The 17,641-nt window shown below is 34.2% G+C and overlaps 1 protein-coding gene across 1 annotated transcript in view; it reads right to left on the bottom strand.

Moving 5' to 3' along the window:
• LOC132742272 (protein CEPU-1-like) overlaps positions 1–17,641 on the bottom strand; it is a 74,116-nt gene that overhangs the window by 30,565 nt on the left and 25,910 nt on the right. The window contains exons 3-4 of the mRNA XM_060730629.1: positions 9,050–9,254; positions 8,383–8,502 (exon numbers count right to left, since the gene is read on the bottom strand). Of these exons, the coding sequence (XP_060586612.1) occupies positions 8,383–8,502; positions 9,050–9,254 (325 nt within the window). The remainder of the gene's footprint in view (positions 1–8,382; positions 8,503–9,049; positions 9,255–17,641) is intronic.

Raw genomic sequence — 17,641 nt, 5'->3', positions numbered from 1 at the left:
GGGAACACCTGCCGGAATGGTTTACTGATGAGATAAAATATCTAATACATGAACGCGATTACTATCATAAAGTAGGGAACCACGAACAATACAAATTGCTCAGAAATAAAATATCATCAATGATTAAAAGAAGTAAAAGAGATTTCTTTAACAATGCTGTTAAAAATAACAAAGTCCCGGCATTTTTATGGAAAAATTTAAAGGACGTTTCAAATCTAAATAAAAAAAGGTTGTATTACAATGCCAGACAGACTAGTGATAGATAATAAAGAAATTTTCGGAAACGTAAGCATTATAAATGAATTAAACACGTATTTTGTCATTATCTCGAATGTCATACATAAAACAAAGTTTTCAAATACAAATTTTTCAAACTTGAAAGAAACTTTAGACCAAAAGCTAAAATATCATGAATTTAATATTGGATTATTTACACCATTTGAAGTAAAACTTATTATTGAAAAACTGAATATTAAAAAATCTACAGGATAAGATGGAATTGGGCCAAACATCATAAAATATTGTGGATATTATATTACACCAATAATTGCATCAATTATCAATAATAGTATTTAAGCTAATATTTTCCCAGATGATTTAAAAAGAGCTAGAGTTATACCTATTTTTAAATCGGGGGATAAGAATGAAGCAAATAACTATCGACCGATATCAATTTTGTCAACTGTATCCAAAATATTTGAGCGCCATTTTGCCAAACAAATACACTCATTCTTTGGAAAAAAAAACATAATTCATAATAAACAATCAGGATTTCGTAAAAATCATTCTTGTAATACTGCACTCATTAGTTTAATAGATACTTGGTTAAAAGATGTTGACAGTGGAAAAATTACATTTGAAGAAAGCCTTTGATTTGGTTGATCATGAAATACTTTTGCATAAACTTAAGCTTTATCATTTTTCTGAAAATGCCGTTAAGTTTTTTAAGTCATATCTTTCTGACAGAATACAACTGGTTAACAAAAAATGATGAAAAATCTTGGAATTACCCAAAATCTAGATTTTCCATGTTAACACGTGGTCTTACACCTAATTTTGGTGAATAATTGTTGTTTTGTGACATTTTTTATTTTTTTAATTAACCTTTTACCCCATGAGCATATTATGAAAAATGGCCGTTCTCATTAAAAAGCCTCCTGTTATAAGTTCAAACTGCTGTAAAACTATGACAAATGCTTCAATACTGATGAAACTTGGCACATATGTTAACTGAACCATAACCTCTGTAACAACATGCTCAATCTTAAATTTGCTATTACCATGGCAACGAAGGGACGTCTCAAAATTGCGAAAAATCACTATTTTGCTTTTTTTCCCATCAAAAAATGATTTCAAAGTGCTGCAACTCCTCAGTGCATTGAGATAGAGTCAAAGGCTTTTCAGCGTTGGTTTCACGTCACCATAAAATCGACCTGAGGCCATTTTTAGCCTGTCACATGTCCAAAATTTTCTTGGCGATGAGGGGTACTACCGCCCTCCTTCAAACCCCCCAAACAGAAGGGGGCACATCCCCTTTTGGCAACCCCCTGATGTATCATTTTGATGGGGGGCCGTGCCGAAAAAATGTCACTTTTTTAACAACAGTGTTATAAATAAATCTATATATAAGTATATAGATTTATAAGTAGTTGCCTCATTATAAATACAATTGTATGTTTCAAATTGTTGATTTTCAAAATTTGAGTGCCTGTCGGATATTTCCTAATTCTTATTTATTCTAACGCTATTCTGTCCAAAATAATAATCTTCACTTCCGGGTCTTCTGTTGTTCGCATATACAATTCCGGTTCTGGTGCGGCGAACAGTGAAGTTTCACTCCATGAAGTTTGGTCATAGAACCTACGTCTAGAAAAGTTGTCAATCTTTCCATAGTATCTCGGCCGCATTTCTCCATTAGCATGATTCAATTTCCTTTGCACCGATTTATTGCTGCCACAAGTGTCTTGGATCCATATTTATTGTGATGTATCCCATCTCTAGCTAAATCGTGCTTCACTATGCTACCATTTCCATAAACGAACGATTAATATGTGTCTATAAGTTCAGCACCTGTTTTAATACAGATGTCCGACACATTTTTGGCCGGGCTGCACTGGTGCACCCGGGTTATAGTAGGGTGAACGGCGGGCGGGGAAAAAAATTCGTAACAGTTTTCTCAGCAACTAATTATCACAGCCTCTTGATATTTGGCATACAGCATCGACAGGTGGTACTATACTGTGGGATTCGATTTCAGGTATGTCGCTCATCCACTTTCTGTTTATCGACTTAGTTAAATGTTCTACATTAATGGTCATTGGTAGGTAATTTTCGTAATAGTTTTCTGAGCACTACTTATCACAGCCTCTTGATTTTTGGCATACAGCATTGACACGTAGTACGATACCTTGGGATTTTATTTCAGGTCTGTTGCTCATCCTTTTTTCTGTTTACTGACTTTGTTGAATTTTCGACATTAATGTTTTTTTCTTAACATCACAGCATCATGGTTTTTGGTATACAAATGCAACCCGGCTTTTTCTGTCTTTGACCCATTTTTTGTTGTATAACGTAACATCAACGTCGAGCCGCGGCGAAATCGTGCGAGATGCACTTTACATTTGTGATGTTGAATAGAGCGAGTGAGTTCTAATAGTTTTGCATGTGACGCATACAGGGCGTTTTCCTGAACTGACGTAATTTCCCCCGACAAAAATAATGACGTGTTTGTATCGTGTCAAATCTAGTTGATTGATTTTACGTTCGATATATGTCAGAATGGCATTGCTGCACACATATCGATGGACCTTATCATCTAAACCTTTAGGTTGTATTCCTCTAAGGAGTCACCGATTAGAAGTGTTCGGTCCCTATTTGGAAAAATGCCAGATTTCGGAGAATTTCCCTTCATTGTTGAATTAGAAGACCCGATAATGATATCCTGGCTGCTGTCTCCTTGTGTTGATTCCCTGTCTAGACATTCTGTCGGTGATACAACTGAAGCTGGTAACGTGGCGCCAGTTTGTAAGATATCACTTTGCGTTCCCTTACTCGTCAAAGGAACTATCGCTTTATTTGAATAGTAACTTTTTTCATTAATAATTTTAATGTATCCATGATTCCATTAAAACGCATTTGAAAAGTATTTTGTGCTTTTTGTACCTCTGATTTTATGTCACTTTGCTTCTTTATCATTTCTTCCAAATTTTGGTCAGTGAATGAATGGTGTACAGTTAACTGCTTTTTAAAACTACAATTTCATTGCTCATTTGTGAAAATTTGTTGTCAGAAAATACCACATGGCTGGAAAGTTGTCGCTTTATTTCTGAAATGTCCTCATAAATGAACTTCAGAAATCCATAGATGTTATAATCTGTTGTCTGTGTTGACTGTTGTAAGTATTCCTTACTGCTTGAATTTAAATTATTATCAAACTCTGTTTGACAAATTACATTAATCCCTTCTTCTTCCTGTACATTTTTACACACGATGAAATACCAACTTCCTGTTCAGTTATTTGGAGTAAATCCGATGACTCTGTGTGGACGTGATCTGGTTTCTCTGCGTTAAAATACTGAATGATCATATCACGTACACATTGATTAAAGTCGTCAATGGTACAGTTTTCACTGGTTATTTTTGTTTTTATCATTGATATTATATCTGGGAGATCTTCCTCTAAGAAACGTATGGTGTTTTTTCCGTTAATCAAAGAAGACGAAGTCGTGTGGTACATATTCAATGTATAGTGTCCAGAAGTATGAGGAAAAAACCTTGTATCTCATTTCTATGTTGTTTGAAGCTTTTATCATGTACGATAGTTTTGATTACCCTTCCAGATTTTTTCCTCCTTTTTGATTGGATATTGGTCACCCGAAAGAAATTGATGTTACCGAGCCAGACGGGTAATATACACACAAAATTTCCCCGTTGGGTACCCCACGTTGTAAACAACATGCGCTGTGGCGATGCGCGTACGGTTTGATTTTACGCGATGTAAATTCCGATTTACAAGCATTTTTTAACTGTCAAATGATAAATATTTACCAAAATAGAATAATGATACATATTCTCATCAGTATTGAAAACAAATATGACCTTGTGAAAGCTTGATAATAATTCCAAAAAAGTGCGTTCAACAGACTATTCCTTTTCTCTTGTTTACATTCGTTAGGTTCGAAAGAAAATACGTCATGTATTTATGTGACGTCATGTATTGTACCCTAAAGGGAATCTTATTTCGACGTTTCATTTGAAGTAGCAATGATTTATATTAAAATCGTCTTAACTCGGCAGGGGAAGGGTAATAAAATTATTATTTTGGTTTTGGAGTGATATATGTGGATATATTACCTGCCAAGATAAAATATCACCCTCGCCTAACGGCTCGGGTGATATAAAATCTTGACAGTTAATATATTTACATGTATCACTCCAAAACCAAAATAACATATAATATATCCAAGCAAACACATGACGTTAAAATAACGTCGGATTAACGTTAGATTTTGGTCACGATGTCGGCGACCAAAATACGACGCAAATCTGACGTCCAAAACCGATGTCTATTAGACGTTTCTTTTTGGCGTCGTACTAACGTCAGGGTCTGGTCGGTGTCCTGACGGTAGGTAAAAAATTAACAAAAAATAATCCTTATTCGCTATTGTAATCATTTAAACTTTTTTCAAATGTTATTTGGCTTACAAATTAAGTGTGTATATATACACTTAACAAAACTTATAACTGTGCAGTTTTTAAATGTGAATAACTTTTTTATTACTTGACATTTTTTACCCAAATTTTGGAATTCATCGTTTGAATGGTTTATTTTACAATGCTATATTCAGAAATTACGGTTATTTTTGTTGTGTGAGTTCATCCGTGACATGACATAAACAGCAAAGTGCACGTGAGGATGACAGGTTGGCGCTAAATGAAGTTATTATTGACCATCAATGATTCTATTAAAATAAAGACATCCAAAAAACATAAATTTATTGCAGAATTTTTGCAATTGAAAGAAAAATGGCCGTCTAGAAGTTTTACGCAAGGGAATTTGCATTTCGGGCGCCCATTTTGAAAATAAATTTGCATAATATTTTCTCAAATAAACATATTGACTAAGATTTTACTTTAAAACTAAAAACAAACTTTCTTGGTACTTTCATATTAATGAAAATATCGTGTTTGCATTGCTTTTAGTAACTGGGTACAACGCGTTACGGAGATCGACATAAACCAGTCTTTACTGAAATTCAATAAAGCAAATATTAAAATCACAGTGACATAATGCCCTGGAATTCATTGTAGTATTATACCCTATCGGTGATCCTATGTTTTATGTTTGTATTTTAGTGAAATCAAGATATTTAGACCTTTTTGCACCCATTATAAACACGCATTTTACAGAAATGTGAAATTCGGTTTTCGCGCGCTATTTCTCAATAAATACGAATCGCTCTGACATAAAAATCGATACCCATCATTGCACATATCTGTACTATACTTGGTACCTATGTTTATAAGTATCTGAGAAAATTTGATTTTTATACGTGCACAGTTATAAGATTTGTTAAGTGTATACAAGTGCCTTTCGGAGACCAAGTGCGCGGCGCTGCAACCTAATAAAACATATAGGTGGCGCTGTATATAGGCAAGATACATGTGTTATTGTTATGAAATCTTTTTATAGTCACAGATCTGTTTACGAGTTCCAATCATTTAACGTTATAATATTATCATTTGTGGTATCAAAATCACGAGTTTTTAATAATGCTTTAACATTTAATCATAGTGACAGAAAAAAGAAAGAAAACATAATTATAAATCGAATCTACAGCCACGTGGATAGACAATTCAAATTCGTAGGCGTTTCGTACGTTTTGGCGGTGTGTCAGGAAACGGGATGCATTGATAAAATGAATATTCTAGATTTTCTTGAACAAAAGGTCAGTTCAATTTATTTAGATTTATTACTACTTTGTATTTGATAAATAGTTGCATGATTGCAAGCATTCTTAAATTTAATTATCATTATTTGAAAAGATGAAGCAAAATGTCACACAATTTCGCGATAATGTCTGATAATAAATCATTTCAAATTTGGCATGTTTTAACTCTGCTCGTGAAGAGGTTATAATGTGCCTTTCAGTACTACCAAACAGAATGCTTAGTTTTCATATTCTTGTTCAACTGTGATGTTTTTGTCAGTTAAAATTGAATTTGTACGATTTCAAGCATTTCGGACCAAGACGTATTGATTGATTATCTAATTATGATTTTGTAATATAGACTGATGCTTCATTTAATCATTAGTAGGAAAAAAGTAATCAAAACAGAACATAAACTTTTTAACAAAACGTAGTACATAAACATACATTTATTATCAACAATTTCTGTACAATCTTTAATTTGAAACTGTTAAAAATTTAAGACTTGCGTAACTGTTCTATTTCAAAAGTAGAACATACATAAGTTAGAATATAATATTCTTTTCAGGTAGTTCAAGTGTTGGACATGCTCTCAAAGGTCGGAGGGACAGAAAACGTGATAATGTAAAAAGAAACATGGGAAACTAAGATTTATGTAATTTTATTACATACTATAATCCATACTAAACTGGAGTTTTAAAGCGGCCTTTTAAATTTTCAGCATTTATGTTTACTTTTAGTTTTTGATAAAGCTCATTTCTAAAAAGCTAGCAAAGTTGTTCATTAAGTTAAGATAACTTTCAAAATTTCTAAAGGGCAGATAACCATGAAAAACATTTTTGCTTGTTATTTTTTCCATTTTTCATAAATTTCTTTTTTCAGTGAAAATGATATCACAAACGCCATTGGACATTAACAAATCCTCCGGACAGACGAAGGGTGGTGAGAGAAGGTCATATATCTAAAAGAATCACACCTCCAAATTCGTGCTAATTTGTATAACTTTGTGAAGTAACTAAAAGGAAGTAATTTATACGTTAGTGACAATTATCAAAAGGAGGTCAAAATATGCAAAATAGCACTAAATGTTTTAGTAATGCTGTAGAAATATAGTTAAAATACTGAAAATCTGTCATTAATTGCTTGAAACATTATTACCCGAAACTGGTTTGATTAAGGTCGGAAAATGGTCAGATTGAGGTCGGAAAAGTGGTCAGAAACTGGTTAGGTAATGGTCAGATTTTGGCCAGAAAATGGTTAGATTCTGACTTCTTGCATATCAGACAGGATTATCTACCGTTTACACCGGTGCTAGAAAATCCTGTCTTACACCCCCATGTAAGACAAGTCGCGTACTTTAAATGACGTCATTGCTGCGCGCCTTTTATGAATGAATTGCGTTCTTAGGATGACGTCACTTAACCGTCATGAATGAAGTTGTACGTTCATACGCTACTATAAGAAAAAAGTGCGTAATGAGAATATCAGTTTTCGTAATTTCTGTTCTGAAAATAATTGATATGCAATATGCAAGAAAAAGAATCAAACACCGGCTGTCGGTACAGACGGGAATATCTAGCTCTCGGGCAACTGTTTAGCGGAAACTCGGCAGAGCCTCGTTACAGCCTTAAACAGTCACCCTCGAGCTAGATATTCCGGTCTGTACCGGTAGCCGGTGTAAGATTCTTATAGTCTACCTGACGTCAGATTATTATGTCAAAAAAACTTTTAAATCCAACCGTTTTTCCGACCGTCATCCGACGTCAGACTGAACCTGACTTTAATCTGACGTCAGTGTGACATTTTGTGTTTGCTGAGTTTTTACAGTTAATTCCAATTTCAGAGTTTGCAAAATATTATTCAGTAAAATTACGAAACAATTCATACATACCGGCATTGAATTTCAATATAACACCACCGACTTTATGTATCAATTCAAATATTTCATTTTCCGATGCTATAAATTTTTTCTTCATAATTAAGCTTGTAATTGCGATTTTCTTTGTGTTTGTTATTCCCATCACATTTTGTAGAAACTATTTTCATTAGAATAATTGTTTTCACAAATATATGATTCCGCTTCCATTTTAAGTCCACTACCTTCCCTTTCTGCTGTTTATAGTTGTTTTCTAAATTATCTAGCTTTGTATTTATTTCTATGATAATTTGGTCCACTTCCGGTTTGTTCCGGGCGAGCGCAATAGTTTTTAACTCATAACATCGCTTAAAATGTCAACTGAATTATTCCATTGTTGTATAAATATGTTCAGAGTAGCATTGCCTTTCAAATTAACTAATTTTTAAATCACTTCAAGGCACTTGATGTAAATAATTTAATTTTTCATTTTGATTAACGTTAGCGTTTTTAAAGTTGTTATCCGGACGTGACGTCACAATGAGGTCTGAAATGTTGGAAACTTGTACATGCAAATATGTTTATATCTTAACTTACTTTCACCATCTTTATACCACGTGACAGTGGGTGGAGGGTTGCCAGTTGCATTACAATATATAGTCAGCGTTTCTGTCTCCATCACTTCAACATCTTCTGATCTTTGTATTCTAGGAGGAACTGAACAAAGAGAGATGTAATTTAATGAATTAACACACGGTGGGTAAACGACTTTATCTTAAAGTGTAATCTGATTGGTTATTTATCTCGTGCGCACGACTTAGTTATCTCGTTCCCACGACTTAGTAACTCGTGGCCACGACTTAGTATCTCGTGGCCACGACATAGTATCTCGTGCGCACCACTTAATTATCTAGTGGCCACGACTTAGTAATTCGTGGCTACGACAAAGTATCTCGTGGCCACGACATAGCATCTTGTGCGCACCACTTAATTATTTTGTTGCCACGACTTAGTAACTCGTGGCCACGACGTAGTATCTCGTGCGCACGAGATAAATAAAAACAGACACATGTCACCTCTGTGCCACCGTACTAATCCCTGATAGGGGCGTAGTAATTATTTTAGTACAAGACATGGAGGTTAAATCACAATCGAACTAAAATAGATTTTTTTTATCTTTTGTAAAATTATTTACAAAAAAATCGTATATTATGATAAATACAACAGAACGTATGACTTTACTTACATAAGAAAATCTACCAACCTTGTACAATTACAACAACAAATTTCGTCTGAACAGGATCTGAGTTAACTTGACATCTATATTCCCCGTGATCTGTACTGCGTACACGCACAATACGTAAGTTCCATTCGTTAGGATACGGGTGTGAAATCACAAATTTCCTGGGGTTCATTATTACATTTTCGTTGACACTAATGGTACGATCTCTTCTGTCCGTCCATATGACCTTGACATTAGAAAATGAGAGGGGAAAAAACATTAAAATACATATATTTTCTTCTATCAGTATTGAAGAATTGACAATTAAATAAGTAATGATATTCATCTCCAAGTAAGCTGGTATTGCACATAACACACACTCTTAATTATATTGGTATATTACAAAATCTACCAAACTCAACAGGCAGTTCACGATTCATACATCTAAAACGCAGTAGTACTAGTACTATAGCTAAATGAGATGGTAAAATATGTAAAAACTTTTCAAATCTGAATTCACTAATACAGACATTTACTGGAGTCTGATATTTAACTCTGCCAATTTTGAATGAATTGATCTTTGTCTATTTTTAACAATTTTCTAAAACAATGGAAGAGGAGTGGCAACATTATTAAACCAATACATTTTTTTTTGTAATTTGATAAACCCAGTAAATCTAGTAATTTACAAATGAGAGTTTCAACACATTTCTACAATATAAAGTGTGTGACATATCATACAAGAAATGGCATATTGATTCTTGTTTGCTACTATAATAATAATAATAATAATAATAATAATAATAATAATAATAGTAGTAATAATAATAAAGACTTTATTTAACGAGAGAACTCATTTTAACAAACATATCAATCTTCCATGAGGCCCATGAGGCCCTTAACAAGGAACAATATAAATTTAACATTATTCAAACTATTAAAATACATACATGTAAATACATACAGCTATTACAGGAGATTATCAATTTGTATATATCAATGTGTGATAATACCTCAAGTATAAGGTTTTAAAATGGTTCACAGTTGTAGCAGACTTGATATAATCAGGAAGGCCGTTCCAAATACAAGATCTAGAATAAACAAAAGACTTAAGAAATTGTTCAGTATTTGGCCTAGGGGTGTAAAGTTGAAAATCAGACGATGAACGCAAAATACGAGTATGAACATCTGACGATAAAATGAAATTATTCAATAAATAGGAAGACGCCTGATTATTCATTATTTTAAACATCATAATAGCTTTTTTGAAAAACAACCCTCTGTGAAAAGGTCATCCAGCGGAGTTCAGAAAATAGTTCAGCAGATGGATGTCTAGAATTAGTCTTTCAGCTCTCTTTTGGAACTTACTGAGTTTATCTTCTAGAAAAGACGTACAGTTATCGAAAATTATGCAACAATATTCAAGATGTATAAAAATATATGTATTGTAAAACATTTTTCGTACAGGTATAGATATGAATAATTTTATAAATACGAGATAATAAATGTAACAATGAGTTTCATTTTTTAAGAACATTATCAATATGGCTTTGCCAAGACAAGGTGTTATTAATTGTAATACCCAATAATTTTTTCTAATTTTTCTTTAGGGCTACAAACAATTTGCCCTGTTTTATAAAAAACACAAGGATTACTTCATAAATATAATTTTGCTTGTGTTTTGATGAAATATACATGACCTTAGTTTTGTTAGCATTGATAGACTAAGAGATTCAACTACCCTGTTAAGGGATACATCAGAGGTTGAAAGGGTGGTGTCATCAGCAAAAATATCAGTTTCTGTTTTTTTCCTTAGACAAAGGCAGGTCATTGATATAGATTAAAGCTTACGGAACGTCGGTGGTTCTACTCAGGTGCCCGTTCGTGCCTGAAATAATGCACGGAAGGGCACCTGAGGTCTTCCTCCACCAGTAAAGCTGGAACGTCGCGATATGACCTATACTGTGTCGATGTGACGTAAACCCCAAAACAAACAAAATATAGATTAAAAAACAGTATAGCACCTAGCACTGAGCCCTGAGGAACTCCAGTAGTTACTGAACTAGACTCTGAATATAAACCGGGTATGTAAGTTTGTTAGGTTCTGCAATCTAAATAAGAGGAAAACCAAGCAACTGAAGAAGGGTCTAAGTTATACATTCTAAGCTTTTCAATAATAATAGAGTGATCCAAATGGTCAAAAGCTTTAAAGAGATCAAGGAAAATTGAACCAACTATTTCATTTTTGTCAATAGCTGTAATCGAATCATCAATAATTCTAATCAATGCAATTTGACATGAATGATTTGACCTGAATTCAGACTGATGTTGGTAAAGAAGTTGATTTTTCTCAAGGTATTGCTTTAAATGTGAACTGACATGACGTTCAAGAATAAGTGATATCAAGGGAAGTATGGAAATTGGCCTATAATTTCTTTTATCCCTTTTAGAACCCTTTTTATGTATAGGAATGACTTTGGCATTTTTGAACGATTTAGGAAATGTGTTGTTTAGAATGCTATTATTGAATAAAGTGGTAAGTATGGGAGCAATAATGTGTAACTTTAGAAACTTAAAATCTTATTCCAAAAGCATAAAACTCTTTATATGAATAGATAAAGCTAATATTCCTAAAGCTCCATATAGCATACAATTTGGAGTACTTTGTTTCAGATTTAATATGACTTTATAATATTTTAATTGAAATTTATCTAAAATATTCACATTTTCAAATAAATGCATTACTAATGACATCATTCACGAACATTTGACGCAAAATATCTCAATTACATCATAATATGTAATAGTTATAGGTAATAGTTATAGTATATGAAACGAGTTAGTTACGAGGATATAACACTGGCTGGAGCGACATCAAGGTGTGTTTCTGCTAAAAAAAAAATTCGAGGCCGTAAGGCCGAGACAATTTTTTGGCAGAAACATCCCGAGATGTCGCCCAAGCCAGTGTTATACCCCCGTAACTAACGAGATTCATATACTACAAGAATTTGTAACAGAGCTACCAACGTCCCCCGCCTCGGGTAAGTTTTATATGAAGCTATGATCTAAGGACTTTCAGTCCAAAATTATGATCAATGCTAGATCTGCAAATGCAACAATAAATTTATTAAAGAAATAAAATGAAACACTGAATCATGTTAAGCTTTGCCCTCTAAGTGTGACCTTGACCTTGGAGGTAGGGGTGCAGGTGTTGTGCATGACATATCGTCTTATTATTGTAACTATTTGTACCAAGTATTTTCAAAATCCCTTGAACTATAAAGAAGTTATAGATGGGACACAAAATATACCCTCTAACAGACTATGTTAATCTTTGACCTCTTAGTGTGACCTTGGAGGTAGGGACCCATGTTTTGCGCCTGACATATCGTCTTATTATTGTGATTATTTGTGCAAAGTATTTTTAAAATCCCTTGATCTATGAAAAAGTTATGGACTGGACACAAAATATACCCTATAACAGACTATGTAAATCTTTGACCTCTACATGTGACCTTGACCTTGGAGGTAGGGACACTGGTGTTACGCATGACATATCATTTTATCATTGTGACTATTTGTGCCAAGTATTTTCAAAATCCATGATCTATGAAGAAGTTATGGACGGAACACAAAATATACCATATAACAGACTCTGTTTACTTTTGACCTCTAAGTGTGACCTTGACCTTGGAGGTAGAGGTGCAGGTGTTGTACTTGACATATTGTCTTATTATTGTGACTATTTGTGCCAAGCTATTTCAAAATCCCTTGAACTATGAAGAAGTTATTATTAGATCGGACACAATGTATACCCTTTAACAGATTATGTTAATTTTTGACCTCAGAATGTGACCTTGACCTTGGAGGTAGGGATGCAGGTGTTGCGCATGACACATCGTCTTATTATAGTGACTATTTGTGCCAAGTATTATCAAAATCCTTTGATATATGAAAAAGTTATGGACCGGACACAAAATATACCCTATAACAGACTATGTTAATCTTTGACCTCCAAGTGTGACCTTGACCTTGGAGGTAGGTGACCGATTTTTTGCGCATGACACATCGTCTCATTGTTGTGAACAATTGTTGCAAGTACTTACAAAATCCCTTCAAAAATAAGAAAGTTATAGACCGGACACGTCACACGACATATAACCTCAAATAGACAATGTTGACCTTGAATGAGCAAGTGCGACCTTGACCCTGAAGGTAGGGGTCTGGTTGTTGCACATGACACATTGTCTTATTATAACAAACATTTTTGCCAAGTTATTTCAAATTCCTTTGATAAATGAAAAAGTTATGGACCGGACACGAAATATACCCTGTAACAGACTATGTTAATCTTTGACCTCCAAGTGTGACCTTGACCTTGGAGGTAGGTGACCGGTTGTTGCGCATGACACATCTTCTTATTATTGTGAGCAATTGTGGCAAGTATTTACAAAATCCCTTTAAAGATAAACAAGAGGGCCATGATGGCCCTGAGGTCGCTCACCTGTATATAGGCCCCCGGAGCTGGGCCAGTTTAAACCCCAGGGCTTTTATTTGAACAGACTCGGAAGATTCACCCATTAGAAGATGTTTCACAATGTTAAGTTTTTACTACACACATATAATAAAAAACAACGATCTCCCCCCCCCCCCCCATCGGCAGGGCCAATTTTAACCAAAGGGCTTTTATTTGAACAAACTTGGTAGACACCCATAAGAAGATGTTTCATGCTAAACATCTTAGCTCTAACTCATTGGGTTTTTTAAAAGAAGATTTTTAAGTTCTTACTATTCACATATAGTTTAAAACAATGACACCCCTGGGGCGGGGCCAGTTTTGACCCAAGGGCTTTTATTTGTAGACACTTACTAGAAGATGTTTCATGCTTAATATCTAAACTCTACCTATTTAGGTTTTTTTCAAAGAAGATTTTTAAGTTTTTGCTATACACATATAAGGAAAATCAATGACCCCCAAGGCGGGGCCAATTATGACCCCAGGGCTTTTATTTGAACAAACTTTGTAGACACTCACTAGAAGATGTTTCATGCTTAATATCTAAACTCTAGCTATTTGGGTTTTTTCAAAGAAGATTTTTAAGTTTTTGCTATACACATATAAGGAAAATCAATGACCCCTGGGGCGGGGCCAATTTTGACCCAAGGGCTTTTATTTAAACAAACTTGGTAGACACTCATTAGAATATGTTTCATACTAAATATCTTAGCTCTAGCTCTTTGAGTTCTTTAAAAGAAGATTTTTTAAGTTTTTACTATATGCATATAGGGAAAATCAATGACCCCCTGGGGCGGGGCCAATTTTGACCCCAGGGCTTTTATTTGAACAAACTTGGTAGACACTCACTAGAAGATGTTTCATGTCAAATATCTAAGCTCTAGCTCTTAAGGTTTTTTAAAAGAAGATATTTAAAGTTTTTTCTTTCGGTTGCCATGGCAACCAGAGTTCTGCATGGAATTAAATTCTTTGAACAAATTTGTTAAGGCTTCACACAAGGAACATCCATGTGAAGTTTCATTATGATCTGCCTTATGGTTTCAGAGGAGATGTCGTTTTAAAATGGTGAACGGACAACGGACGACGGACGACATACGACGGACGAAGAGTGATCCTAATAGCTCACCCTGAGCATATGCTCAGGTGAGCTAACAAGTTATGGACCGGACACGACCTATACCCTCAAATAGACAATGTTGATCTTGAATGAGCAAGTGCGAGTCTTTGACCCTGGAGATAGGGGTCTGGTTGTTGCGCACGACACAACGTCCTATTATAACAAACATTTGCGCCAAGTTATTTCAGATTCCTTTAATAAATGACAAAGTTATGGACCGGACACGAAAGTGTGACGGACGGACGGACAGACAGACGGACGGAGCCAATCCTCTTTTTTCTTCGAAAAGGCGGGGGACAATAACTGTTTTATCGCATTTTCATTTGCATTTGCATTTTGTAATAGAAATAAGAAAAAAATACACAAAAATAATACACAAAAAAACGTGCATTTTTCTCTCTTGTGCCCTTTCACTTTTTCACCTTCTCACTCCCAGATAAAATGAACCAATACTAGCTAATGATGTCGTAAGCTACTATATAAATTTGAAAACTTAAAACAACGTCCGATGTTAGAGACGGACTGTAAACGATAAAGTTATTCTGATTCAATATCTAAGGGCTTTTTCAGTGGAAATAATTCATTCAGCGGATGTATTGATTTCAGCAGTTGCATAATTATATGAGAATAAATTCATTTCATTAATTTTCTTTCTTACTTATTATCATTTTTGTGCCCCCACTTTAAGGGGGGGGGGGGGCATTAAGTAAGATTTACCCTTGTCCGTCCGTCCGTTCATCCGCACTCACAGGACAGTAATTATGTGGCTAGAGGGACAATAGGTAGGTAACTGTTCCTTCTCTTTAATGTCATTCATTCCGTAATGCTTTTATGTGGCTATTTTCTTTTGTGTGGCTAAGAGAACAATAGAGTAGCTACATTATTACTCTCCTGTTAGAGTTCTGTTTTTGTGTCGTACGTAACTCAAAAAGTATTTGACCAAGAGTCATGAAACTTAACAGGAATGTTGTTAACATGTGCAATTGTGCACCTGGGTACTTTGTGTGGATTTATTCAGTATTTTTAGAGTTATTGCCCTTGACTTACTACAAATTTGCAATTTTTAACTTGTGTAGCACGTAACTCAAAAAGTATTTGACCTAGAGTCATGAAACTTTACAGGAATGTTGATCAGCATGTGTAGTTGTGCACCTGAGTATTTTCGTGTGGATTTATTAAGTATTTTTAGAGTTACTGTCCTTGACTTGGTTAAAATTTGCAACTTTCAACTTGTGTCGCATGTAACTCAAAAAGGATTTGACCTAGAGTCATGAAACTTTACAGGAATGTTGATCAGCATGTGTAGTTGTGCACCTGGGTATTGCCATGTGAATTTATAGGTTTTTTTTTAGAGTTATTGCCCTTGACTTAGTAAATTTTTGCAATTTTCAGCTTGTGTCGCATGTTACTCAAAAAAACTTTACGGGAATGTTGCTCAGCATATGTAGTTGTACATCTTGGGTTTCGCTTGTGGATTTATCCAGAATTTGTAGGGTTATTGCCCTTGACTTAGTAAAAACCGTTTCATTATGTTGTGATATTTGTTCTTTGAGTGCTTGAGTTAGAATCAACCAACTTTACAGGAATAGTGATCAACATCACTGTGAAGCTATGCACCTGGGACTTTGCATGTGGACTTTTTCAGTATTGTTAGAGTTATTGCCATCGACTTACAGTAGTATAAATTTGCAATTTTCAACTTGTTCATGCATAGCTCAAAAAGTATTTGACTTGTAGGCCTAAAAGTTTACAAGAATGTTGGTCAGCATGTGTACTTATGCACCTTGGGATTTGCTTGTGGATTTATTCAGTATTTGTAAAGTTATTGCCCTTTACTTAGTAAAAGATTTTTAGTTTTCAACTTGTAGCACATGTAGTCCAAAAAATATTTGACCTAGAGTCATAAGATTGACAGAACAGTGGCGTGTTGGAGCACCCGTGTCCTATGGACTCATTTCTAGTTGTTTTTTTTTGTGTTTTTTTTTACCGCTGCCCCATTGGAGCCTCAGTGAAAAAAAATCACTGATATATACAAGGTATCAGGCTATATCAGGCTATATAACAAATGCTCATTGAAAGTGTACTGAGTATAATGGGTTAGTAAGTTCTAAACCATGCGATAATATAATATAACATAACATATATTTTATTCAACATAAAATTGTATACATGCAATTTATAGTCATACAGATACAATACTGTATGGTGTAAAGTGTTACAGTTAGCCGAGAAGTATTGTTGGCGAGTATTAACAATTGTTATGACATATCTAACAAAGTTTGTATAAAAATACTTATAAGAAACAAATGTACTTAAACAAGGTATAAAAAAATATTTGTTCACGTTGCCGAGAAATATTGTTATCAAGTTTAAACAAAGGTTAAGAGTTTGCATAACAATACTAATATATGTATGAAACAAAGTAGAACGATATTTGTTAACGTTGAATTATATCACACGGCAATTATAATGTTTCTAACATGACATAGCCGTCATAAATGTACTAAGCATTTGTTGTCGAAGTTATCTCCCTTTTACCAGCAATCGATAATAAACTTTAAGTTTTTCTTTGTTGTTACTAGCAGTACAGTTTTTTCATTGATTCATATAGGAAATAAACTCAACTGCTATATAGCAGTTGAGTTTTTTTTATCGACCCTTGTATATATCAGTGCAGTTTTTTTCACTGAGGCTCCAATGGCAGCGCGGTAACGGAACATTACAAAACTATAAGCATATATTATCTTTCATTAGTTCACTTTGGATCACATTATAAATTCGCCATGATACAGGTAATTATAGCTCAGGAATAAATTAATCTGAATACTGAACGCAGTAACCTATAACGGATTCGAGTGTATGGTTAACAGATATCATTGTAATAAAGTACAATTACAAGTAGAATTGCCAGCACATCACCTGCCTTACAAGCCTCGGTGGCAAACATTACTCAACTCATTGTTCCTCTTATTTTTATACTTGAACCATTAAACTTATATTT

This window comes from Ruditapes philippinarum, unplaced genomic scaffold (genome assembly GCF_026571515.1).
Source record: "Ruditapes philippinarum isolate M1 unplaced genomic scaffold, ASM2657151v2 ctg1767_1_1_1_1, whole genome shotgun sequence".
Taxonomy (NCBI): Eukaryota; Metazoa; Mollusca; class Bivalvia; order Venerida; family Veneridae; genus Ruditapes; species Ruditapes philippinarum.
Note: the sequence above shows the minus strand (reverse complement) of the source record. Positions and strands in the feature narration are given on the sequence as shown.